Source organism: Coregonus lavaretus (assembly GCF_964263955.1).
Source record: "Coregonus lavaretus genome assembly, chromosome: 19".
Lineage (NCBI taxonomy): Eukaryota > Metazoa > Chordata > Actinopteri > Salmoniformes > Salmonidae > Coregonus > Coregonus lavaretus.
The window spans coordinates 31,310,623-31,337,584 of NC_140006.1; the positions used below are offsets into that span (position 1 = coordinate 31,310,623).

Below are 26,962 nucleotides of genomic sequence, written 5' to 3' on the forward strand. Positions count from 1 at the left end.
GGCTTGAGCCGCACGCCAAATTCTTGAAAATAGAACTGGAGTGTAAATTTACTCCGAGCAGCGTGAGCCTCATCGGTTAGCCATCACGATGGGGAGTTACAATGACTCCCAGGATCTCTTTGATATTCCATTCTAGAGCTGGTCAAAAATCCATATTGCGGTAAATTGCCTGAATTTATGTGATAATGATAAATGGAACGCTAAGTTTATAACTATGTGCACCAGTGTTTAGTTTTTATTATCATTTAAACTACTACTACTCGTTTGATTGTTGTAGCCATCAATTGTTTTATTAACAATCACCCATATTAGGAAACTTATTTCATTTCAAACTTCATATTTCTCTAGTATAGGCTACTTATCGTCATGAACAATATCAGCAAAATGCCTGTGATAAGTGATCGGTATGGTCTGTAACTTTCGATTTGTCGTCCCAGCCCTACTCCATTCCCATCCTCATGTCTAAAGTTCTCACCTCTCCTTTAGCTGTCTAAAATCCCTCTTTCCCTCTCACCCCTGTAGCTTTCACCCTGGACACGGAGCAGCCGGACTATGACCTGGACACAGAAGACGAGGTGTTTGTGAACAAGCTAAAGAAGAAGATGGAGATCACCTTCCTGCAGTTTGAGGAGATGGTCGACCGGCTGGAGAAAGGCAGTGGGCAGCAGGTAAGTCTTGGATTCTGTGTCCCAAATTGCATGCTATTCCCTACATATGGTGCACTACTTTTGACGAGAGCCCTAAGTGCCTTGGTCAAAAATAGTGCACTACACAGGGAATAGGGTGCAGCCTGCAATGGGCAGTCATAGCGTCAGACTAGCATCCTGTCCAGGGGGTGTACTGTCTTTCACATCAAGCTGTGTGTCACGAGAATTTCTATCTCTAATTCAACCTAAGCTTGAATCATTACCAGAGGTTGTAAGGCTCTGGTTTTAATCATAAATGATTCAAGGTCCACAACCAGCAAGAATGATCTGTATTTTTATTCATGGAGAGCTCTGGCGCCAAAACCCATACACTCCTGTTTTATACCCCTTGACACACAAAGGCACTTTGCTCCGCCCACCTTTAGGAGGCTTTTTTAAAACCCGTTTTCTCAGTCCCCTTCACCCTGGAATGAACACCGTTCACACATTTATACTGTATTTGGGGTGAAATCCTTTAGTCATTATTCTTAAAATACAAATTAATCTAACACTGTGTCACGCTAATGAAACCAGAGATGGTTACTCTTGGTGGGGTCTCCAATCAGGGGGTCAGGACAGAGACCATGCCTCCTCCCAAATGTGACCCCCCTGCTCCTCCCTCACCTCTTCCACCTGTCAGGCGGTGAGCCTGCAGGAGGCCAAGCTGCTGCTGAAGGAGGATGACGAGCTGATCAAGGAGGTGTTTGACTATTGGACCAGGAAGAGGAAAAAGGGCAAGCACGGCACGCTGCATCCCACTGTGAAGCAGGAGAAGAGGGACGGATCCAGCACCTCAGACCCCTACGTGGCCTTCCGCAGGAGGACGGAGAAGATGCAGACCAGAAAGGTAGGATCCCACTTCTAGACCAGGGGCATATAAGGGCTAGTTGACTCGTTTCCCGGACATAGATAAAGCCTAGTGCTGGTCAATGGAAATTCCTGTTGAGCATGGTTTTTAGTTTAGGTATAGGCTTTATCTGTGTCCAGGAAACTGGCCCCAAGTGTGTGGTATGTACCTATACCCCTACACATTTCCATTTCAACTAAATATAGGCTTACTCTGGGTTATTGACAGCAGATGACAGTCAATTAATGGTGAAATTGCACACCTCAGAACCGTAAGAACGAGGAGGCTGGGTATGAGAAGATGCTGAAACTGCGGCGGGACCTGAGCCGAGCCGTCACCATCCTAGAGATGATCAAGAGGAGGGAGAAGAGCAAGAGAGAGCTGCTGCACCTCACCCTAGAGATCGTAGAGAAGAGGTTGGTACTACTCATTGACATACTGTAGTTTTTATTTTAAGTCATGTTGCTAGGATGCCAGCCATCTTAGTCAGGACAACTTTCATTCTGGAAACTGGTCAAATGTGGTAAAATATTGTATACAACAATGCATTTGTAGATATCTGCTCGGTATGTTTGCTAGCTAGCTAGCCAACCATTAATTAGGCCTATAGGATCTCTATGGTACTGCTGTAGTGGAATGGTTGGGATCTGTTTAAGAGACTAGAGTTGGACTTCGTGTAGCAAAACAACAATGTTTTAAATCAGTTTTGATTGAGTGGCTGGCGATTTGATTGATATCCAATTGAGTTATTCAAATGCTTGATTATAACTTGAGTTTGACCTTTGCCCTTCCAGGAACGGTATGTCGGACTTCGGTGGTGAGATCATGGCTGAAGTACTGGCCCAGCGAGCTCTGGCCAAGCCTGCCCATATTATTCCCTTGGCGCCGCTGACCAGCAACCAGTACAGACATCAGGACCACATGGACCTCAAGGAGTACAAGTCCAAGGTGTGTGTGTGTGTGAGAGAAAAAAAAAGAGGGCAACCTCTCAATGGCCCGTATTCACATAGTGTCTCGTAGTAGGAGTGCTGCTGATCTAGAATCAGAATTGCCTTTTAGATCACAATGAATAAGATTATATTTACATTTTAGTCATTTAGCAGACGCTCTTATCCAGAGCGACTTACAGTTAGTGAGTGCATACATTTTCATACTGGCCCCCCGTGGGAAACGAACCCACAACCCTGGCGTTGCAAGCGCCATGCTCTACCATCTGAGCTACAGGGGACCTGATCCTAGATTAAGAAAGGGACCTGATCCTAGATCAGCACCTCTACTCAGAGATACTTTGTGAATACGGGCCAATGACTCAAAGGTTTCCTCCTGCTTTCCCCAAAGTGTTTGACAGCAAGTGAGTGATGAAATGAAATGAAATGTCTGTCCTTCCCTCCCTTCTAGCCGGAGAAGACTGAGGTCGTCAGGCAGAAGAGGAAGTATGAGAGGAAGCCTAAAGTCTTACCCCTGTCAGCTGCTGCCCCCAACCACTTTGGCCCCTCTGTGTTCAACGCTAAGGATGTCCACCAGTATGACTTCCCCAGCTCAGACGATGAGCTGCACTCCCAGGTAGGCAGAGCGGTTAGACATGGGCTGCGTCCCAAATGGACCCCTAGACCCTACGTCCTATGTACTTGGAGATCTGAGAGGATTTGATTGGTATAAGCAATATGGTGAGACTTCCACCTAGCCAATCAGAGGGCAGGGTGGAGCTATGACCATATTATTGTCACCTGTCAAATCTCCACGAGTGCTTAGGGTGGATTTGGGAATGGGCCTTGGACATCTGTGGCGGAAATCTCTTTATTTGGGCATAAGAATGGCCGTTTTGGTGACGTGTGACTGAACGGTCTTTCCTCCTCTCCCACTCTCCAGATGCACTCAGGCTCCTCAGAAGCTGAGGAGGAGAATGACCCAGATGGTTCCTTTTCCTTCCGGAGGAAAGCAGGCTGTCAATATTATGCTGTGAGTATAAAATACAAAATACGATAACCTTGCTGTACATTTACACTTTCCTTTTGTGTGGTCAGCATACAAAATACACAAAATCAGTACATTATACACTACATGACCAAAAGTATATGGACACCTGCTCGTCGAACAGCTCATTCCCCTTTACTGCTATAACAGCCTCCACTCTTCTGGGAAAGCTTTCCACTAGATGTTGGAACATTGCTGCGGGGACTTGTTTCCATTCAGTCATGAGCGTTGTGAGGTCGGACACTGCTGTTGGGCGATTAGGCCTGGCTCGCAGTCAGCGTTCCAATTCATCCAAAAGGTGTTCAATGGGGTTGAGGTCAGGGCTCTGTACAGGCCAGTTAAGTTCTTCCACACCGATCTCGACAAACCATTTCTGTATGGACCTCGCTTTGTGCACGGGGGCATTGTCATGCTGCAACAGGAAAGGGCCTTCCCCAAACTGTACCCACAAAGTTGGCCGAACCATGGAAAACAGCCCCAGACCATTATTCCTCCTCCACCAAACTTTACAGTTGGCACTATGCATTGGGGCAGGTAGTGGTCTCCTGGCATCTGCCAAACCCAGATTAGTCCGTTGGACTGCCAGATGGTGAAGCGTGATTCATCACTCCAGTGAATGCGTTTCCCCTGCTCCAGAGTCCAATGGCGGCGGGATTTTCACCACTCCAGCAGACGCTTGGCGTTGCGCATGGTGATCTTAGGCTTGTGTGCGGCTACTTGGCCATGGAAACCCATTTCATGACGCTCCTGACAAACAGTTCTTGTGCTGACGTTGCGTCCAGAGGCAGTTCGGAACTCGGTAGTGAGTGTTGCATCTCAGGGCAGACGATTTTTACACACTTCAGTACTCCGCGGTTTGTTCTGTGAGCTTGTGTGGCCTACCATTTCGCGGCTGAGCCGTTGTTGCTCCTAGACGTTTCCACTTCACAATAACAGCACTTACAGTTGACTGTGGCAGCTCTAGCAGGGCAGAAATTTGACTAACTGACTTGTTGGAAAGGTAGCATCCTATCACGGTGCCACGTTAAGTCACTGAGCTCTTCAGTAAGGCCACTCTACTGCCAATGTTTGTCAATTGCGATTGCATGTCTGTGTGCTCGATTTTATACACCTGTCAGCAATATTTGAAGGGGTGTCCACATACTTTTGTGTATGTGTAATTCAAAACATAAATGTAGGAAAGTGAACACACACGTATTCACATTGTTCACATTCTGTCTGGCCATGCATTGTAACTCGGGTTATAAATAATAATATATGCCATTTAGTGGAAGCTTTTATCCAAAGCAACATAGTCATGAGTGCATAATGTTTTTACATATGGGTGGTCTTGTGAATCGAACCCACTATTTTGGCGTTACAAACGCCAATCTCTATTTACTGAGCTAGTGGACCATGTCTAAAAGTTGTGTCCTATGTCTAATGGCTCATCCTGTGTCTCTGTCACTAGTCTCGGTTGGACCACGGCGGCAGCTGGCCGTGGGTCAGTCCGTCAGAGGGTGGTCTGGGAGACACTCGTTACCGCTACTGCCTCACCACCCTCACAGTGCCACCATGCTGCCTGGGCATGGCACGACGACGCCTGGGACGAGGGGGCAGGTAGGTTACTGGAGGGTAAAAGGGGCAATCTGGGATTCAAACAACAAAGCGGGTTTACCCCCGCCACTGTTTTGGTAAACAGCTGAGTGATGGGGCAGGAGAAATGTAACTACTCTCCAATTCATAGACAGAGCTGTGGATGCAAGAACTGTGAGACCCTCTGTGAGATCAACTTAATAGCTTTCTGGGACCAATGGCATAAATGAATGCCTTGCTAACAGAAGGACTAAACCCTGTTCCCTCTCCTCTCTCCCTCAGGGTTTTGCTGGACAGGGCACACACAGACTTTGATAATGTATTTCATGGGCTGGACTCGGAAATGCTTGACCTACCTGCCCACTCTCCAGTCACAGACAAGTTTGCTAGTACCTCACAAACGAATACCTCGGACAGAACCTCTTCTTATTCCTCCTCTTCCTCTTCTGCGGACCTCAGTCAGATACTGTTGAACATTAAGTTGAGCCGATGGCGGCACTTTAGGCCCCGGACACTACCACTACACGACGAGGACAACACGGTCACAGACCCCTTGTTCAGGAGGCTGGGCAGGGGCCTGAGTCGCATCACCTCTACCATGGCTGGCACCACTGGTCCCCTGAGAGGAGCTGGCCCCACGGCCCCCACAGCTGGTGAGTAGGGCCTGAGGTTATAGGTTTATCTGCACGCGCACACACATTAAAACACACACTCAGACATACGCATGCTTGCTCACACACACCGTTCCATAGACAAGCACACAGTCCACGTCTATATACACACACAGTTCAAGTTTACACCACAAACACACACAGTCCCAGCTCAAACGGCAGTGAATGATGTTTTTTTTAGCTAGCTAGTAGGAGCTGTATGAAAAAAGGAGTGAACCTGACTTTGGTAGGTGTTTTAGAAAGGTAATTGGAAAAGTCTCCAAGCATGAAATTATTGAAGACATAGTGTTGGATCGATTCTTTCCCTGCCACCCCTGTTTTTTTGCTGCTGTCCGTGTGTATGGGCTGATATTTAGGCTACTTCCCGAATGGCACCCTATTCTCTATGTAGTGCACTAGGACCCATAGGGTCTGGTCAAAAGTAGTGCACTATATAGGGAATAGGGGGACATTTGGGATGCACCCGTAGTTGACCACCACAGTAATAGATTGACATTTGAATGGCTGTAATGTTGGGCATTCATGTGGCATGGCCTTTCCCAGTCAATAAAACATTTGTGTGATCCAGGACCTCTATACTAGGCGGTGTCAGACGAAATGACAAAAAATTGCCATACTCCGGCCACCCAAGTCATAGACTGTTCTCTCTGCTACTGCACAGCAAGTGGTACCGGAGCGCCAATTTCGGGACCAAAAGGCTCCTGATCAGCTTCTACCCCCAAGCCATAAGACTGCTGAACAGTTGATCAAATGGCTACCCGGACTATTTGCTTTGACCCCCTTTTTATTTGCACACACTCTTTTGCACCGGCTCTATGCACACTCACTGGACTCTACCCACACACTCACATATACTACACTGACACTCTAACACACACTACATATGCTCACACACACAAAACACATGCATATTGATGTCTCACACAGAGACACACTTTCATACTTCACATAGGCTGCTGCTACTCTGTTTATTATCCATCTTTATTGCCTTGTTGCTTTTACCCCTACCTACATGTATACTGAACAAAAATATAAACGCAACATATAAAGTGTTGGTCTCATGTTTCATGAGCTAAAATAAAATATCCCTGAAATTTTCCGTACGCACAAGAAGCTAATTTCTTCTTTGCCAAAATAATCCATCCACCTGACAGGTGTGGCATATCAAGGAGCTGATTAAACAGCATGACCACTCTAAAAGGCCACTCTAAAATGTGCCGTTTTGTCACACAACACAATGACACAGATGTCTCAAGTTTTGAGGGAGCGTGCAATTGGCATGCTGACTGCAGGAATGGCCACCAGAGCTGTTGCCAGATAATTTAATGTTCATTTTTCTACCATATGCCGCCTCAACTTCATTTTAGAGAATTTGGCATTACGTCCAACCGGCCTCCCAACCGCAGACTAAGTGTAACCACGCCAGCCCAGAAACTCCACATCCGGCTTCTTCACCTGTGGGATCCTGTGGGATCCTCTCACCAATGTGATTTTCTAGAATTTTGTTTTAGATTCTGTCTCTCACAGTTGAAGTGTACCTATGATAAAAATTACAGACCTCTACATGCTTTGTAAGTAGGATAACCTGCAAAATCGGCAGTGTATCAAATACTTGTTCTCCCCACTGTATATATGTATATGAGGTGAGAGCATTGGAAATGCTTTTGGCGGTTGACCTGCTTCTGTTTTGTGGGTGGCACTGTGTGCTGTTTTCGATGGATGGGTCCTGGCCTCTCGGGGCCCTAGGGATCCGGAGGGACGGGGGTGGTATGCCGATCATTGGGATGACGGCCCAACTTGGGATGGGGAGGGGCTTTAGCGGGGGAATTAGTGGAGAACAATTGGAGGGTTACTGAGTAGCAATGCAAATATCATGGTACAGCTATATGGACACTCAATCACTATGGTATTTTTTATTGGTAAATTTACAAATCTATATAATGATAAATAGATTTGAAACGTGTATCTCATTATGGTATATGGTGAAATAAGTATAGCCAGTTATTGTAATGGCTTAGCAGATAATAACAAAATAAGAACAATATTTACATGGCTCAAAGAGAAGGAATATAATATATATTGTTTACAGGAAACTCATTCAACAATTCTAGATGAAGTTGCGTGGGAAAAGGAATGGGGGGGCGAGATATACTTCTCCCATGGGCAAAGAAACTCAAGAGGGTGATATTAATTAACAGTAATTTAGAGCCGAATGTGCAAATTGTCCAGACAGATACGCAAGGTAGATGGATTATTTTAAATATGTTATTGGACCATAAACAGATATGGCTCATTAACCTTTACAGACCAAATAATGATGATCCACACTTCTTTGACAATTATATATAATAAATTATCAACCCTGCAAGCAATTCAAGACTATATTATTATGGTGGGAGATTATAAAACCGTTTTAAATAGCTCAATGGACCGTAAAGGAAATCACACCACAAACAATCACCCACATGCTCTTAAGGAAATCGTGAATGTCATGGATACATGAGAACTAGTAGATATATGGAGGCTTAAATATCCTGATCTAGTGAGATATACATGGCAGAGACTCAATCAAGCTAGTCGTCTTGACTTCTTTCTTATCTCATTCTCGTTGGCACAAAAAGTTTAAAAAGTGTTGATGGGGACAGAATGCGGTCGGACCATCATATAATTGGCATATACATTACTCTTACTGAATTTCCACGTGGGCGAGGATATTGGAAATTTAATCAAAGCCTTTTGGATGATAATTTATTTTTAACTAGGACAAAGGAATTTATAACTGACTTTTTCCGACATAACATAGGTACAGCAAATCCCCTTATTGTATGGGACACCTTTAAATGTGCCTTTAGAGGCCATGCAATTCAGTACTCATCTCGAAAACAAAAGCAATTTAGGTCAAAAGAGTTTATACTAACAAAGGAAATAAAGTCTAACAGAACAGATAGATGGCAATAAAAACTGTAACATAGAGGCTCACAATAAATTAGAGGAAAAACTAAAAGAAATGGAGAAACTTATTCAAGAAAGATCAAGTGTAATATATTATACAAAATAAAGCAAACCAAATTATTTTTTAATCTTCAACATAGGAATGCTACCAAAAATAATTAACTGAAACTGGTTACAAATGATTCACCAAATGATATTTTGAAGGAGGAAACAAAGTACTTTAAGCATATGTTTTCATTTCAGTCGCCTCCATCTCCTCTAACTGAAGCTACAGTGGGGGGGGAAAGTATTTAGTCAGCCACCAATTTTGCAAGTTCTCCCACTTAAAAAGATGAGAGAGGCCTGTAATTTTCATCATAGGTACACGTCAACTATGACAGACAAATTGAGAAATAAAAATCCAGAAAATCACATTGTAGGATTTTTTATGAATTTATTTGCAAATTATGGTGGAAAAAAAGTATTTGGTCACCTACAAACAAGCAAGATTTCTGGCTCACACAGACCTGTAACTTCTTCTTTAAGAGGCTCCTCTGTCCTCCACTCGTTACCTGTATTAATGGCACCTGTTTGAACTTGTTATCAGTATAAAAGACACCTGTCCACAACCTCAAACAGTCACACTCCAAACTCCACTATGGCCAAGACCAAAGAGCTGTCAAAGGACACCAGAAACAAAATTGTAGACCTGCTCCAGGCTGGGAAGACTGAATCTGCAATAGGTAAGCAGCTTGGTTTGAAGAAATCAACTGTGGGAGCAATTATTAGGAAATGGAAGACATACAAGACCACTGATAATCTCCCTCGATCTGGGGCTCCATGCAAGATCTCACCCCGTGGGGTCAAAATGATCACAAGAACGGTGAGCAAAATTCCCAGAACCACACGGGGGGGACCTAATGAATGACCTGCAGAGAGCTGGGACCAAAGTAACAAAGCCTACCATCAGTAACACACTACGCCGCCAGGGACTCAAATCCTGCAGTGCCAGACGTGTCCCCCTGCTTAAGCCAGTACATGTCCAGGCCCGTCTGAAGTTTGCTAGAGTGCATTTGGATGATCCAGAAGAGGATTGGGAGAATGTCATATGGTCAGATGAAACCAAAATATAACTTTTTGGTAAAAACTCAACTCGTCGTGTTTGGAGGACAAAGAATGCTGAGTTGCATCCAAAGAACACCATACCTACTGTGAAGCATGGGGGTGGAAACATCATGCTTTGGGGCTGTTTTTCTGCAAAGGGACTAGGACGACTGATCCGTGTAAAGGAAAGAATGAATGGGGCCATGTATCGTGAGATTTTGAGTGAAAACCTCCTTCCATCAGCAAGGGCATTGAAGATGAAACGTGGCTGAAACCGCCCGGGCAACGAAGGAGTGGCTTCGTAAGAAGCATTTCAAGGTCCTGGAGTGGCCTAGCCAGTCTCCAGATCTCAACCCCATAGAAAATCTTTGGAGGGAGTTGAAAGTCCGGGTTGCCCAGCGACAGCCCCAAAACATCACTGCTTTAGAGGAGATCTGCATTGAGGAATGGGCCAAAATACCAGCAACAGTGTGTGAAAACCTTGTGAAAACTTACAGAAAACGTTTGACCTGTGTCATTGCCAACAAAGGGTATATAACAAAGTATTGAGAAACTTTTGTTATTGACCAAATACTTATTTTCCACCATAATTTGCTAATAAATTCATAAAAAATCCTACAATGTGCCTTTCTGGATTTTTTTTTTCTCATTTTGTCTGTCATAGTTGACATGGACCTATGATGAAAATTACAGGCCTCATCTTTTTAAGTGGGAGAACTTGCACAATTGGTGGCTGACTAAATACTTTTTTTCCCCCACTGTAATTGTAGAGAGTGCACTAACTTGAATGGCCTGCTTTGTAGTTGTTTTATATTGTCAATATTTTATACATGCCATGCTTCAGTTGAAACCTGTTTCTAGGGATAGCCTACTACACTGTGTGTTTGTGATGCTATGAAGTGAGATGCTCGCCCTCTCCCTGCAGACCAGTTGTCTAAAAGACAAAAAAAAAAATTTTTATACCCTTTGTGTGTACTTATACTGTATTTATACTTGGGATATCGCTTTTCAACTAAGTTATACATTTTTTTTGTAAGCTGCAGGACTACTTTAATTGCACATTTCGACTTGAATTTATGGCGGGACCAGGCCAGGACATGTCTTCTTGACATTCCTCTGTGACACAATGCATCTTAATGCTCTGAGGCACACAACAGGAATCCCAGCAGTGGGCCTCTTCACAAAGAAGTCTCCACTCCATTCTAATGTACTGTGTTGTGTAATAGAGGCACATATTGATAGGAGTGGTCTGTTTTATTTATACAATATACTGAGCACCCTGTCAGAGGGGAGCTGTCAGGCAACCGACAGCTTCTCAGTGACTGGCATGGGAAATGAGATCAGCATGGTATCCATCTTATGTCACAGTTGTTTTTGATGGAGGATGTTTTGGTTGGGGAATCGATGTTCTAGCTCACGCTATGAGTGTGCCTTCTTCCAATTGATTGCTCATTAGACTTATTTTTCAACCTGGCTGGTCCTCAACTTTTAATAACACCAATTTTATGCACGGGACTTGCCAGACCTCTACCATCCAAGGTTACCTTTCATTTTGTGATATATTTGGTTTGCAAGTCCCGTGTTCTCTATGCGAGTTGAAGTTAGCCTATGATCACTGGGTGTAGAACAGTTCACACGTGTGAACTGTGTGTCAGTCCAGACAGCCAGTGTTTGTTGGGTGAACTCACTGTCACCGGGTCAATGTCTGAGACGCAGAGGGAATTGTAGGGATGTGTTTCGTCTGAGTGCCAGTTTTCCTTGAACACACAGATGTTGGCAGTCGACCAGTTTCTCACTGCTGTGACCTCGTTTCCCTAGAATGTGTTGCGTGATGGGCTAGCCTACCTGTTAAACAAATCAAAATCTTATATTTAAGATTATTTTAAGTTGCCACCCTTTGCCTTGATGACAGCTTTGTACACTTGGCATTCTCTCAACCACCTTCATGAGGCAGTCACCTGGAATGCATTTCAATTAACAGGTTTGCCTTGTTAAAAGTTAATTTGTGGAATTTCTTTCCTTAATGCGTTTGAGCCAATCAGTTGTGTTGTGACAAGGTAGGGGTGGTATACAGAAGATAGCCCTATTTGGTAAAAGACCAAGTCCATATTATGACAAGAACAGCTCAAATAAGCAAAGAGAAACAACAGTCCATCATTACTTTAAGACATGAAGGTCTTTTACCAAAAGTACTTTAAGCATATGTTTTCGTTTCAGTCGCCTCCATCTCCTCTAACTGAAGCTAATTGAAGAGATTTTGGAACTTCTGGATGCAATTAAAGACTTTAAGTCCGGGAGAACGCCAGGGTTGGATGGCATGCCAGTCGAGGTATACCAAACCTTTTTTGATATACTCAGAGGACCGTTATTAGCATGTTTTAACCACTCCTATGTAAATGGTAGATTATCTGACACTCAAGAAGAAGGTCTGATCTCATTATTACTGAAACAGGATACAAGTGGAAAATATATAAAGATCCAGTCCATAAATTTTTTTTGAGGCCCCTTACACTTCAGTGTTGTGATGCAAAAATTCAAGCAAAATGTATCGCTCATAAAATTAAAGTTATTGTCGGACATTATTCATTCTAAGCAGACAGGTTTTTTACATGGAAGATACATTGGAGATAATAATATAAGGCAAGTACTGGAAACAGTAGAATACTATGAAAAATCTAGGAAACCAGGCCTGCTATTCATAGCAGACTTCGAAAAGGCATTTGATAAAGTACGACTGGGGTTTATATATAAATGCCTGGAGCATTTCAATTTTGGAGAATCTGTTATAAAATGGGTTAAAATCATGTATAGTAACCCTAGGTGTAAAATAGTAAATAATGGCTATTTCTCAGACAGTTTTAAACTGTCAAGAGGAGTGAAACAAGGATGTCCACTATCGGCATATCTATTTATTATGGCCATCGAGATGTTAGCTATCCAACAATAATATCAAGGGATTAGAAATCTAGGGCTTAAAGACAAAGGTGTCATTGTACGCTGATGATTCATGTTTTCTTTTAAATCCACAACTTGAATCCCTCCACAGCCTCAGAGGATCTAGATACATTTTCTAACCTCTCTGGATTACAACCAAATTATGATAAATGTACTATATTACGTATTAGATCAATAAAAAATACAATTTTTACATTACCATGTAGTTTACCAATAAAATGGTCTGATGGTGATGTGGATATACTCGGAATACATATCCCAAATGACATAAATGATCTCACTCCAATACATTTTAATAGAAAGTTAGCAAAAATAGATAAGATCTTGCTACCATGGAAAGGTAAATACCTGTCAATTTGTGGAAAAATCACCCTGATTAACTCTTTAGTATTATCCCAGTTTACCTATTTGCTTATGGTCTTGCCTACGTCTAGCGAACAGTTTTTTAAAATTATATGAGAAAAAAAATTCAATTTTATTTGGAACGGCAAGCCAGACAAAATTAAACGGGCCTATTTATATAATGAATATGAATTCGGAGGACAGAAATTATTAAATATTAAAGCATTAGACCGATCACTAAAAGCTTCAGTCATACAAAAGTTATACTTAAATCCGAACTGGTTTTCTAGCAAATTAGTAAGATTGTCTCACCCAATGATCAAGAATGGCCTTTTTCCCTTTATTCAGATTACAACCTCTCACTTTCAGTTATTTGAAAAGGAAATCATCTCCCAAATATCACTATTTCTAAAACAAGCCATAGAAAGTTGGTTGCAATTTCAATTTAATTCTCCAGAAACGACAGAACAAATAATGCAACAAATAGTGGTTAAACTCAAACATACTAATTGATTAAAAAACTCATTTTTTTTGTCAATTACAAAAAAAGAAAAAAGGTATAATCTTCGTAAATGATATCATCGGTAGGACTGGTGGAGTTAGGTCGCACATGCAGCTAACAAAAACATATGGAAATGTCTGCTCTACCCAAAATTACAACCAAATAATTGCAGCATTACCGCAAAAATGGAAGAGCAAAGTGGAAGGGGGGAAAAGTAAGGAACTTGTCTGTCGGCCTTGCATTAAAGAACATAATTGGTTAAAGAAAACTGTGATCAATAAAAAAGTATACCAGTTTCATTTAAGGACCAAATGATTGACAGCCGTCCCATATAGATCGCAAAATAGTTGGGAAGAGATTTGATGTACCGATCCCATGGCATAGCGTTTATGAACAGATAGGCAAAACGACGCCGGATTCAAAACTTATAATTTTTCAATTTAAATTATTATATAAAATTCTTGCTACCAATAGAATGTTATTTATATGGGGGATACAATCTTCCCAGCTCTGCAGATTTTGCTGCGAAGAGACAGAATCATTAGATCATTTGTTTTGGTACTGTCCATTTGTATCTTGTTTTTGGACACAGGTCCAGGAATGGCTAAATGATTGCAATATTTACCTGGAGCTAACCCTGAAGATAGCATTACTGGGTGATCTGAAAAGTCATAGTCAATCGATCAATAATATAATAATACTTTTAGCAAAAAACAATTATTTTCAATTTACAATCTGTAGAAACAATGAGAATAGAAAGGTTCAGAACTTTTGTAAAACATCACAGTACAGTTGAAAAATATATGGCAAATATAAATCCAATATGGATGGTGTTAAGAGAGAGATGGGTGGAGTTGAAGGATGGGACTAATAACAACAAGATAACTAATAATGTAAGCATACTGTGTCCATAATAAGTATATAGATTATAGGTTGAGAGCTTTTGTGAAAGAGCACAGTTAAAGATATGGCATATAGAAGCAAACCGGATGGACATCATGAAAATGATCGGAGAGGTTGAGGGTAGAGGAAGTTCAGTAGTAAAAACAAACAAAATAGAATTATTGTAAAATTGACTGTGTTCATAAAATGTATATAGTTCCAGAGTTCAGAGTGGCCATCGGGTTCTTGACCAAGGCCTTTCTCCCTTGATTGCTCAGTTTGTCTGGGCGGCCAGCTCTAGGAAGAGTCTTGGCGTTTTCAAACTTCTTCCATTTAAGAATGATGGAGGCCACTGTGTTCTTGGGGACCTTCAATGCTGCAGACATTATTTTTTTGATACCCTTCCCCAGATTTGTGCCTCAACACAATCCTGTCTCGGAGCTCTACGGACAATTCATTCAACCTCATGGCTTGGTTTTTGCTCTGACATGCACTGTCAACTGTGGGACCTTACATAGAAAGGTGTGTGCCTTTCCAAATCATATCCAATCAATTGAATTTACCACAGGTGGATTCAGTCAAGTTGTAGAATCATCTCAAGGATGATCAATGGAAACAGGATGCACTTGAGCTCAATTTTGAGTCTCATAGCAAAGGGTCTGAATACTTATGTAAATAAGGTATTTTCTGTTTTATTTTTAATGAATTTGCAAAGAATTTATAAAAACCTGTTTTCACTTTGTCATTATGGGGTATTGTGTGTAGATTGAGGAATTAAAAAATAAGGCTGTAACGAAACAAAATATGGAAAAAGTCAAAGGGTCTGAATACTTTCTGAATGCACTGTACATGTAAAAAATAATAATAATACAAATTGTTTCCTGAGCTTATATTTCTCAGATATAGGACAGACACTTCAGAACAAACTTACTTTAGATTTTTTGGGGAATATCTGTTATTCAATGCATTTCTATTGGCTGATGGCAGTAATGCCAAATTCAATGTTTCATCCATTCATTTTTTACATTTTATGTTTTGATACCTTAAGGGGTCTTAAAACAAAAGGAACTATGTAAGACTTAGCATTCAAAACTAACTATGCAAGAGATTTTGTTGTTGGCAGAACGCATTGGAGTAGGATTCTATTGCATTGACGGGCACGACTCAGGCCCGTACTCTACACAGACCAGTGTGTCGTAACCAATCAGAGCTGCAGTAGGCCTATATGCAAATAGACCATTGCCATAATGCATCTGTGCCATTCACTTTGAACTGGACTGTGTTTACAGTATGAGTGGTCGTGAGTAGATGCGCTTGTTTTGAGATCAAAGCGAGAGCTTCATGTAGCAATGTGGGCACATTTGTTCATAGTCTTTGCTACTTATTAGCCCAGTTATATATAATTTGTAGTCAGCAATGGGGCAGTGATTGCTTCCTACAAGAGCACAAAACGTGTACATTTCTAGACATCTTTGAAAAGTGAGTCGGGTACAGAGCTTTTGCTTTTGTCAAAGGGGCAGTGTTGTATTTTGAGACTGGCTTGAATAAGCTAAGTAGCCAATAGGCAATAATAATTTGAATAATTTGTCTGATTCTTTATAATAACGGTATGGGAATACTAATGCATTTTATTCTGTAAAGTGGTTTCTTGCATCAAACAACACATTTTCAGTCACCTTGTCTGAAGGACAAGTGGATAAACCGTGTAATGTCAAGCCCTGCATGTTTTTTTTCTCTCAAAATTCTCACGGAATGTAGGCCTACATTTAACACCACACATTGGCTGCTACTGTAGGCTGTTTCCATGTTATGGGATGCATTTTCTCCATTGTTTTTGATGGTAGGCCACTCTGGTAGGCCTACATTATGATCATCCACAGTAGCCTACTTGACCACGCTCTGAAACTGTAACGTAAAGCGGGTTCAGCCTCAGTGTTCACAGTAAACACACGCTGGAAGTTGCACAACATTTTCACAATGTTCAAGTTTGCACTCAGCAGACCTGAAATTTGCACAGTGACGAAAAAAGTTTTTAAGGAAAATTGGTTGCACCCCATATTGATGTGGCCGATCTGTGTGACCGGTTCTTTCTTTTCTCTCTCTCTGTGTCTCCTGCAGCTTTCACCGCCCAACAATACCAGCAGCATCAGGAGCAGCTGGCCTTGATGCAGAAACAGCAGCTAGAGCAGATCCAACAGCAAGCCAACAGCGCCACCTCCACTGCCAAAAGCACACAGGTTGGTTAGTTAGTTAGCCTGCTCTCTGACCTGGGCTGCTCAGAATAAGGGTACTGATCTAGGATTATAATGAATATGATTCTATAGACAGGAGGGACCTGATCCTAGAGCTGCACTCCTACTCTTGAGATGCTTGATACATATAGCCCGTCTCTCCTCTCTCTGTCCGTCTCAGGTAGTCTTTTCAATTTGGTGTTAATACGTTCTTGTTATCCCTCTCTTCCAGGTTTTGGTCTCCAAGACGTTAGATTCTGCCTGTGCCCAGTTTGCTGCAACTGCCCTGGTGACCACAGACCAGCTGCTGGCCTTGAAGACTAAGGATGAGGAAGGGCCGGGCAGTGGGGTCAACGGGCTCCTTTCACCCTCAGGTAACATTGACTGCACCAAAGCATTTGTATTAAAAGAAGAGCTTGAAAGAAAAGAGAAACTCGCACATTGCGTTTGCAGGTATCACTTTGGACGGGTAAAACTGCAGGTAAAACTGACGAAGGCCATGAGGCCGGTATGCAAGCTAAATATATACAAGTCAATCCGGTAAGGGCAGTGTGCAGGTTTCCCTTTTCTTTCAAGATAACATCAAATAATTCCCACGCACCTCCAACAAGTATCCTCAGATGTGCGAGTGCTTTTCCAATTAAATGCAGGGCTTTCACAGAAGCAAACGAAAGGTTGGAACCGATCAAAAGGGATACTGCTTGTATAGCTTCTGCGAGTACCATGCAGACCTAATGATTTGTTTTCTGTTTTGCCTTCCTACAGGTGTCTACAAGGGCTTGCACCTCACTAGCACAGCATCCCCGTCGCCTGCTGCCCCCACCTCCATCCCTAGCCCTCTGACCACCACTACCCCCTCCTCCCCCTTCCTCTTGCCCAGCACTTTCAACAACAACGGCAACCCCCACACCCACACCAATGCTGCCAAGTCCACCACCACTCAGGTCCTGATGGGGAACAACAACAACCTCCATCTGAGCATGTCCTCCCCCGGGGGTCCCGCTGGGGGGGCCCTCACCAAGCGCAACATACCCCGGACACTAAGCCACACCCATGTCGCTGTGTCGTCATCTGCCTTAAAGCTGGCTGCCACCGCTAACTGTCAAATGCCCAAGGTCACCACCAACACCCCGTCAATGGACATGGTGCCAAGGTGAGAGAGGGGGAGGGAATGGATGCGCATGTTTGTGTCCCAAATGGCACCCTAATCCCTTTATAGTGCACTATTGACCAGGGCTCTGATAGAGCTGTAGTATACTACATAGGGAATAGGGTCCATTTGGGACACAGTGCAGAGAAATTGACAATTAGTGTTCAGACCACCGTAGCTTAAACTGCTGCTTCAGGAATATTACCTACCTGTCCGTCTGTGTCAATAATGAATGTAGATATTGTTGAACAGTCTCTGATAATTTTAACAAATAATTCTCTCCACCTGCATCCAGGGAAAATCAGGATCAAGACAAGCCAGCACTAAACAGCATATCGGACAACACAGTGGCCATGGAGGTCACGTAGCCTCTTAACACGGGCAGGACTAAAGGCTCAGCCGGGAACTCATTTAGGTGCTATGCATCGTGTAGTTGTGAATGCAAGGAAGGGGCAGTGGTATGCACGCACACAGCATTCAACGCTGTCTCCATGGCAACTGTTGGGACTTAATTGCAATGCTTGTCTTTATTTTTTTACTGTTAATAAGAAATATCAACGTCTGTAAATTATGAATATGGCAATTGTAAGTACAGTAGTGCATATTTGTAATACCCTACCACCCTTGTATATAACATTACTTGAATACAGATTGTTCATTTGTGATGTTTTGCACTTGGGATTAAAAAATGTCAAAAGACAAACTGCAACTGGTGCGAGTGTGAGGAGTTGTACAACAGTGTGTCATCACGTCAGTGCATGGTGTGGAACCTGCTGTTTTATCTATTTATTGTGCCGTGTTTACAGTTTTTGTTGTTCGATTTTGTTGAATTGTTATTTTTTGTACACTCTTCCCTCATTGGTTCCCGTGCTGTAGTCGATGTGTTTAGGTAGCTATGAACTTCTCTGTATTTTGTGTATTTTGAACATAACCAGGTGGTCCTCACTCACAGATTCCTGGTTGTTGGTTCATTGTATCATGTGGAAACAAATGGTGACATGCATTCATACAGAGTTGGTGGCTGTGGATTTAAGGCATCAGTTTGTCAGTCGGTGGGTAATCGGTTGCTTAAGCGCTTCCATTTTTTTATTGTTTTTGAGACAAGTAACAAAATGGGGATGAAGTCTCTTCTTAGTCACTGCTGCGTCTGACTTATCTAAGCACTAGTTTGGATAAATGCTGCTTTTACGATTTAGCGCTCTGTTTTGTTGTCAGATTACCTGTGTTTTTAAGATGCCTTCCCCAATTACTTTGTGAAAAATGTTGTTATTTTTGTATCCCCCTTCTATTTTTTTATAATGATTGTATGCTCCTTAATGAAAGACTTCATTATTTTGTTACTTGTTGATGAAATGCGATAAGGAAGAAGAATGCAGTAACTGTTTGACTACCGTACATGTATCATCATTCCAGTTTATACATAACAAGAAGGAAACATTTATAAAAATACAGATTTCTTTGCTTTTAGAATAATAATTATCCCGAAGGCTGCCAGGCCAAGGTAAACAACAAGTATCGGGTGCCTTCCTTTTGGAAATACGAGCTCTCTTCTGTGAAGAGTACGGTACTTAACAAGGCTACTGGTTAGTTTTTGTACCACAATCTGAATGCCCATTCCAATGGCATAATTGATCCATGAGGTTTTTTCTTTGAGACCCACAAAATGAATTCTCACAAATAAAACCCAGGGCATTGTTTGGACCAGCATGTCTTGTTTTTTGTCTCAACATCACGTTGTCCCATGTGTTCATGGTAGGGTGAAGTTACCCTAGACACTGATCTTGGGTCAGTTTTGCATTTCCCCCACTAATGGTTAAGGTTAGGATTGGGGGAGAGGAAGCTGATGCTAGATCTGTACCTAGGGGAAACCTCACCCCAGAGGGGAAGCAGGGTTGTATTCATTTTGCACACTATAGTAAAGCTTTTTGCAACCAAAAACAAGGTCTCATTGGACAAGTTCTGGTAGATCCCTGTGTTTTGGTCTGTTTGGTATTTATTGAGTGCGACCCTGCGCTTAGTGGTAATGGGTTCATCTAAACTACCAGATGTTCAGGGATAATCTCTACTGTACTGCTTAATAGGGATTTGTTGGAACTGGTGATAACGGCACTGGAATGTTTGTGTCCCAAATGGCTCCCTATTTAGTACACTTTTTTTACCAGGCCTCAAGCCGACTATGTGAGATCTGTCTGTGCCCTTGAGCAAGGTACTTAACCCTAATTGCTCCTGTAAGTCACTCTGGATAAGAGTGTTTCCCAAACTCGATCCTGGTGTGCACGTTTTGGTTTTTGCACTACATTTACATCTTATCCAAAGCGACTTACAGTTAGTGAGTGCATACATTTTTCATACTGGCCCACAGCTGATTCAAATCAAAGCTTGAGATCATTAATTGAATCCGCTGTGTAGTGGTAGGGGAAAAAAACAAGATGTGCATCCCTTGGGGTCCCCAGGACAGAGTTTGGGAAACGCTGGATTAAAATGTAATAGGGCTCTGCTCTGAAGTGGTGCAGTGTACAAAACATTAGGAACACCGTCCTAATATTGAGTTGCACCCCCTTTTGCCCTCAGAACAGCCTCAATTTGTTGGGGCATGGACTCGACAAGGTGTCAAGTGTTCCACAGATGATGGCCCATGTTGACTCCAATGCTTCCCACAGTTATGTTATTGGCTGGATGTCTATTGGGTGGTGGTCCATTCTTGATACACACAGGAAACTGTTGCGCGTTAACAACTGCACACACTCAAACTGGTGCGCCTGGCACCTACTACCATACCCCGTTCAAAGGCACTTAAATCTTTTGTCTTGCCCATTAACCTTCTGAATGGCACACATACACAATCCAGGTCTCTATTGTCTCGAGGCTTAAAAATCCTTTAACCTGTTGCCTTCCTTTCATCTACACTTATTGAAGTGAATTTAACAAGTGACAATAAGGGATCAAAACATTCACCTGGTCAGTCTATGTCATGGAAAGAGCAGGTGTTCTTAATGTTTTGTATACTCAGTGTATATGGCTCTGGTCAGGAAAAACTTCTGGCCCTATGGTCTCTGTGCTATCGGATGATAACATCTGCCTTTCATCCTTATAACACTGTCCATCCCATTTCCATAGTAACAACAATGCCTGTACCCTGCTCACATTGACAAACGGTCAGAAGTTGCAGTTCGGCCCTGATCTAGTCCCCTGTAGCTCAGATGGTAGAGCATGGCGCTTGCAACGCCAGGGTTGTGGGTTCGTTTCCCACGGGGGGCCAGTATGAAAAATGTATGCACTCACTAACTGTAAGTCGCTCTGGATAAGAGCGTCTGCTAAATGACTAAAATGTAAAATCTAGGATCAGCTCACCTTCCCCAAATCCTTAAATCAGTGTCTAGGACTTGAGGGGCTATTTAAAGTGTATATTGACAAAAGTCACCTTGTCCAAGAGAGATTTACATGGTTATCAAAACAGCACACCAGGGTAAGCCTACACGAAACACAGCACTTATTTGAAGTGTTTCTAAAATCCCCTATGGGAAAAATTAATGGTGGAAAAACGATTGGAACCATTTCCCTGTTTGACCGCTAGGTTTTATGGGTATTATGACACCTCCACTGTGGGGCTCTATATGCAAGTATTATGCATAATTATTGAAGAACCACGTTAATGTGTCCCTGTGTAGCTCAGTTGGTAGAGCATGGCGTTTGCAACGCCAGGGTTGTGGGTTCGATTCCCACAGGGGGCCAGTATGAAAATGTATGCACTCACTAACTGTAAGTCACTCTGGATAAGAGCGTCTGCTAAATGACTAAAATGTAAATGACAGTATGGATCTATGTTTTAAGAGTCAAGGTAAGGTGACTCTTTCGGTTAGAAGCATTAGATTTTTCAATTGCATTTATTATTTTGGATTTTTGTATCCATGAAAACTGTTTTCACCAAGTAACATAAGGAGACACAAAATGTTACGTAGTTACACTGCATTTCTGAGATCTCTATACAAAAAACTGTCAGACAGCTAGATCCAAAGTTCTTACAGGGTTCAAGTTCAATGTCTAATTTAATTGATTAATGCTTAATATATGACATAATGACAACTTACACTGCCATTAATGCAAGGACAGAAAAGTAAAGTTTTATGTCATAAGATTTTGGACAAATCCGTCAAGACACCAACCATTATAAAGGGTTAAACATGGGTTTTAAATCAATTCGTGAATTTTATTGAATGTAGCTATGATCCCCCCTTATAACTTAATGTAATGACATGAAAAAGATTGGCAGATTATTATCAATGACTTAACAGCTATAACAAGATGTCCAGTGTAGGAAATCCTCCCTCGTACCCTAGTTTATAGAAAGACCCACTTCCTCCTGTGCTTCATTGCCATAGAAACGCTCGCTTCAGGACACGATTCTACTCAAGCCGGTCATAGCTAGTAGGGATCCAGCTTTTGTCAAATTTACGTCAAAAGCTGATTTTTTTTGCATTTTAGTTAACCCTAACCCTTTTCCTAACCTTAACCAAATTCTCCTAACCTGCTGCATTAGGACCGTTGTGAGGGTCACTCTTTTGTCTGTGATGGAATGTACAGGTGTTATATAGACAGATCAAATCATTCTCATTCAAAAGACATTAGCAAGAATCAATATAATCCCCATAACTATGAATGAAACGGAATGAACACATACAAATATGACCATTTTTATACCAATCACAAACATTTATTTTCTTGACAAGGTCAAATTTCAAATAAATAAGGAAGGAGACGCTTGCAAATAGCCTATGTGACAAGGCCAGTAACCCAAACAAAAGGAGAAAGAAAAAGAGCCCAAACACTGGTATATCTTCATAAGCTTTGATCATATTAACCCTTCCCAACATATTTACAGTATGAGAAACAATAGGAGTGGTCAAATTCATCTGTACACCACACTGATGTACCTAAGGACGACACAAAGTAGTTTGTGGATGACGTCACTACTAGGACGTTATGTATGTATGTGTATCCTCAGAGACAAACACTTGGACAAAGCACGTTGTATATTCCTATGAACCATGTAGAAATCTTCTTAATCGTGTAACAAGGCAACCCACCAACTGTAGCCTGGTATGGGATAGCAGAGCAGCGGACTGGACCGATTGGTTGGGAGTTGAATACAAAGAACCAATGAAATATCAGGAAATGTAAAAAGAAAGGAAACTAGCCTGCATCTGGGTTCCCCATACATAACAGTGTTTTGGACTACTCTCAAAACAGAGGGTCATTTTTTTATGCTGATATATTCCAAGCGAAATCCAACCTCTGAGAAGGGGAGTTTCTTTGACTTTGTTCATCAAGTTCATCCTTATTCCTATTCTAGGCTGTATACTATACATTGCACAAATCATACACAGTCATTCATTTGCAGAGCATAGATACAATATGGCAGCCTATACATATGGGGAATCCCAAACAAGATTTGCCCAAAGATATTTTTGATGATTTTCATCTTTCTGAAATGAAATCCATAGAAAGGTCCTTTTGGGGAAGGATGTCTGGCATACCTTTGAAATCTGTATCCAAAATAATTATTGCCAAATACCTAATTAAAGTTGGGACATTTTGGCCTTCCTCAGGCCTTATCGATAACTAAAACTATAAATATATTCACGAGGAATCATGTAACCCTAATAACTTCCTGGAGATCCAAATCCCTTTCTGTTCCCCTGTAGTGCCTTTTTCTTCATCATTAGACAGGTTTCCATCCAATTCGTCACAGATTTTCCTGCAAATATTCTAAAATCTGCATAAAAAGATGTTGCGCCGTTTCCCACCAGTGTTTCCATCAAATTGACTTGTTGTGGACAAAGGGCTGTGCGTGATGACGTAGTGCACATAAAAATAACTTTTGCAGTTAAATAAAAAATGACAGGTTAAATGGGTTTCCATGCATTTTAAACTCTACTTATGGTTTTGTCACAAAACATGTTGAGTTATATGGCGAATGTGCCCACTCTGGACTTGGCACTTGCGCTCTAAACAACAGCTTGCAGATAAAGTGCAGATATACCCTACACATTATGAGATTATTAGGGACAAAATTGTATTTGTCGAACAGCAGCCAATCATCGAATATCATGTCACAAGAATAAGACCCTTGATATTTATTGGAAAGGAGCATCAAGCTCATCACTGTGCACTTTCACCACCCTGTGAATTCATCATAACTTATTTCATCTGTAGCCTAATAAACTGCATGCTATTCCGAGTCGTAGTGGGAGGACCACACAACATACCATCGCGTGACTCCAAGTTTACTTAGACATTATGGTTTCCGCCACCATTTTTCGCATTAATTAGTTTTACAGACACAAAAAGATCCCACCACAAGGCATATTTAGTTGTGTCAACATTTGGAAAGTTTTCCATCAGGCCTGCCGTGACATTTACTTTACTCGCACAAGAAGTTTGGATGGAAACCTGATTAGTGTCTTTTTCTTTTACATTCAGAACATTTAAGGCCAAAATATTAGTCTTCACTACAGAGTTCCCAATATAATTGGGTATTGTCATCGGCACAGTACTTTCACAATCCAGAAAAATAGGTATTTAGTCATAATAGTGCCAACAAATGTGATTAAATTCAAGATGATTGAATTCAGATTAAATTTCTGTTGGCACTAATATCACTCCATAGAGGCTACGCTACTACTTCTATAACAACGTTTACTGTCCGCCCGTCTGTCTGTCTGGAAAGATACAGGCCCACACCCACACATTCATACACTGTGGAGGGGCTCTCTCTCTGTGCATTTTTCCATTACATCCTTTAGTTTTAGAATTTGTGTTTCGTATAAGTATTGCACATTCAATCTGTATTTCATATTTCATCAATAATAGTAACAGTAACTAGAGCTGTGACAAAGAAATATGACAATATATTACTGTAATATCAAAAGGGTCTGATAGAGTAGATAGTGCTAGTGTATGACACACAAACACAGGCTTCCAAACAGCTATCAAAAATGCAAACAACTACAGATCTGGACTAGGATTCATTAGTTCTCTTCGAGACATGCATGAGGTACATTGGTCATCATCATTTTAAAAGGTATATCATGGCAGGTTTGAGCCAATTTGATAGAGACAATCCACATGGTTTTGTGGTTTACAGAGCCAGATAGTCCAGGTGATAATATGGTTTATGGAGCTACAGACCTGGTTTAGCAGCATACTGTGTAGGTAGGTACCATTGTTTTACTAGAGGTAACGTTGAAAGGTAACAGACTGACACGGGTCATGTGGGTGGGCATCCAGTGGGCTTCAGAGACATAGGAAACTTGGAACAAGCTCAGGGCAGTGAGACACACATACAAAAACTAACAAACCCAAACATCAGCACACGCACAAACCCCACACACCCCTAGCTGTAAGTTTGGACATTATTATATATATATATATATATATATATATATATATATATATATATATATATATATATATATATATATATATATATATATATATATATATATATATATATATATATATATATATATATATATATATATATATATATATATAGTACCAGTCAAAAGTTTGGACACACCTACTCATTCAAGGGTTTTTCTTTAATTTTACTATTTTCTACATTGTAGAATAATAGTGAAGACATCAAAACTATGAAATAACAAAAAAGTGTTAAAACAAATCAAAATATATTTGAGATTTTTCAAATAGCCACCCTTTGCCTTGATGACAGCTTTGCACACTCTTGGCATTCTCTCAACCAGCTTTATGAGGTAGTCACCTGGAATGCATTTAAATGAACAGGTGTGCCTTCTTAAAAGTTAATTTGTGGAATTTATTTCCTTCGTTTGAGCCAATCAGTTGTGTTGTGACAAGGTAGGGGTGGTATACAGAAGATAGCCTTATTTGGTAAAAGAAAAGTCCATATTATGGCAAGAACAGCTCAAGTAAGCAAAGAGAAACAACAGTCCATCATTACTTTAAGACATGATGGTCAGTCAATAGGGAAAGTTTCTTCAAGTGCAGTCGCAAAAACCATCAAGCACTATGATGAAACTGGCTCTCATGAGGACCGCCACAGGAATGCAAGACCCAGAGTTACCTCTGCTGCAGAGGATAAGTTTCATTAGAGTTACCAGCCTAAGAAATTGCAGTACAAATAAATGCATGAATCAGGCCTTCATGGTCGAATTGCTGCAAAGAAACCACTACTAAAGGACACCAATAAGAAGAAGAGACTTGCATGGGCCAAGAAACACGAGCAATGGACATTAGACCGGTGGAAATGTGTCCTTTGGTCTGGAGTCCAAATTTGAGATTTTTAGTGTCTTTGTGAGACGCGGTGTGGGTGAACGGATGATCTCCGCATGTGTATTTCCCACCGCAAAGCATGGAGGAGCTGGTGTTATGGTGTGGAGGTGCTTTGCTGGTGACACTGTCTGTGATTTATTTAGAATTCAAGGCACACTTAACCAGCATGGCTTCCACAGCATTCTGCAGCGATACGCCATTCCATCTGGTTTGGGCTTAGTGGGTGGGACTATCATTTGTTTTTCAACAGGACAATGACCCAACACACCTCCAGGCTGTGTAAGGGCTATTTTACCAAGACGTAGAGTGATGGAATGCTGCATCAGATAACCTGGCCTCCAGATTCCCCCGACCTCAACCCAATTGAGATGGTATGAGATGAGTCGGACCGCAGAGTGAAGGAAAAGCAGCAAAGCTGGTTGAGAGAATGCCAAGAGTGTGCAAAGCTGTCATCAAGGCAAAGGGTGGCTATTTGAAGAACCTCAAATGTAAAATATATTTTGATTTGTTTAACACTTTTTGGGTTACTACATGATTCCATGTGTGTTATTTCATAGTTCTGATGTCTTCACTATCATTCTACAATGTAGAAAATAGTAAAAATATAATGAGTAGGTGTGTCCAAACTTTCGACTGGTAGTATATATACTGGCCCCTGCTGGTTAAGTGACAGAATATACATGAATAAGGGTCTCAGACGGATTGACAGCCCGTGATGAGAAGTTGCCCTTAGGCACAGATCAAGGATCAGTTTATCCTCTCCACAACCTTATCTCAATCACAGGGGAGACAAGAAAAACTT

General features: G+C 41.6%; 1 protein-coding gene across 2 annotated transcripts in view; it reads left to right on the top strand.

Moving 5' to 3' along the window:
• Positions 1-19,551, top strand: part of LOC311147151 (enhancer of polycomb homolog 1-like) — a 46,102-nt gene extending 26,551 nt beyond the window's left edge. For both annotated transcript variants that reach the window (XM_084183786.1, XM_084183785.1), the window contains exons 3-14: positions 523-668; positions 1,327-1,533; positions 1,801-1,949; positions 2,328-2,481; positions 2,932-3,096; positions 3,403-3,492; positions 4,958-5,106; positions 5,365-5,735; positions 16,588-16,706; positions 16,933-17,074; positions 17,466-17,853; positions 18,146-19,551. In XM_084183786.1, the coding sequence (XP_084039912.1) occupies positions 523-668; positions 1,327-1,533; positions 1,801-1,949; positions 2,328-2,481; positions 2,932-3,096; positions 3,403-3,492; positions 4,958-5,106; positions 5,365-5,735; positions 16,588-16,706; positions 16,933-17,074; positions 17,466-17,853; positions 18,146-18,218 (2,153 nt within the window). In that variant the 3' untranslated portion in view covers positions 18,219-19,551. The remainder of the gene's footprint in view (positions 1-522; positions 669-1,326; positions 1,534-1,800; positions 1,950-2,327; positions 2,482-2,931; positions 3,097-3,402; positions 3,493-4,957; positions 5,107-5,364; positions 5,736-16,587; positions 16,707-16,932; positions 17,075-17,465; positions 17,854-18,145) is intronic.
• The last annotated feature ends 7,411 nt before the right edge of the window (positions 19,552-26,962 follow it).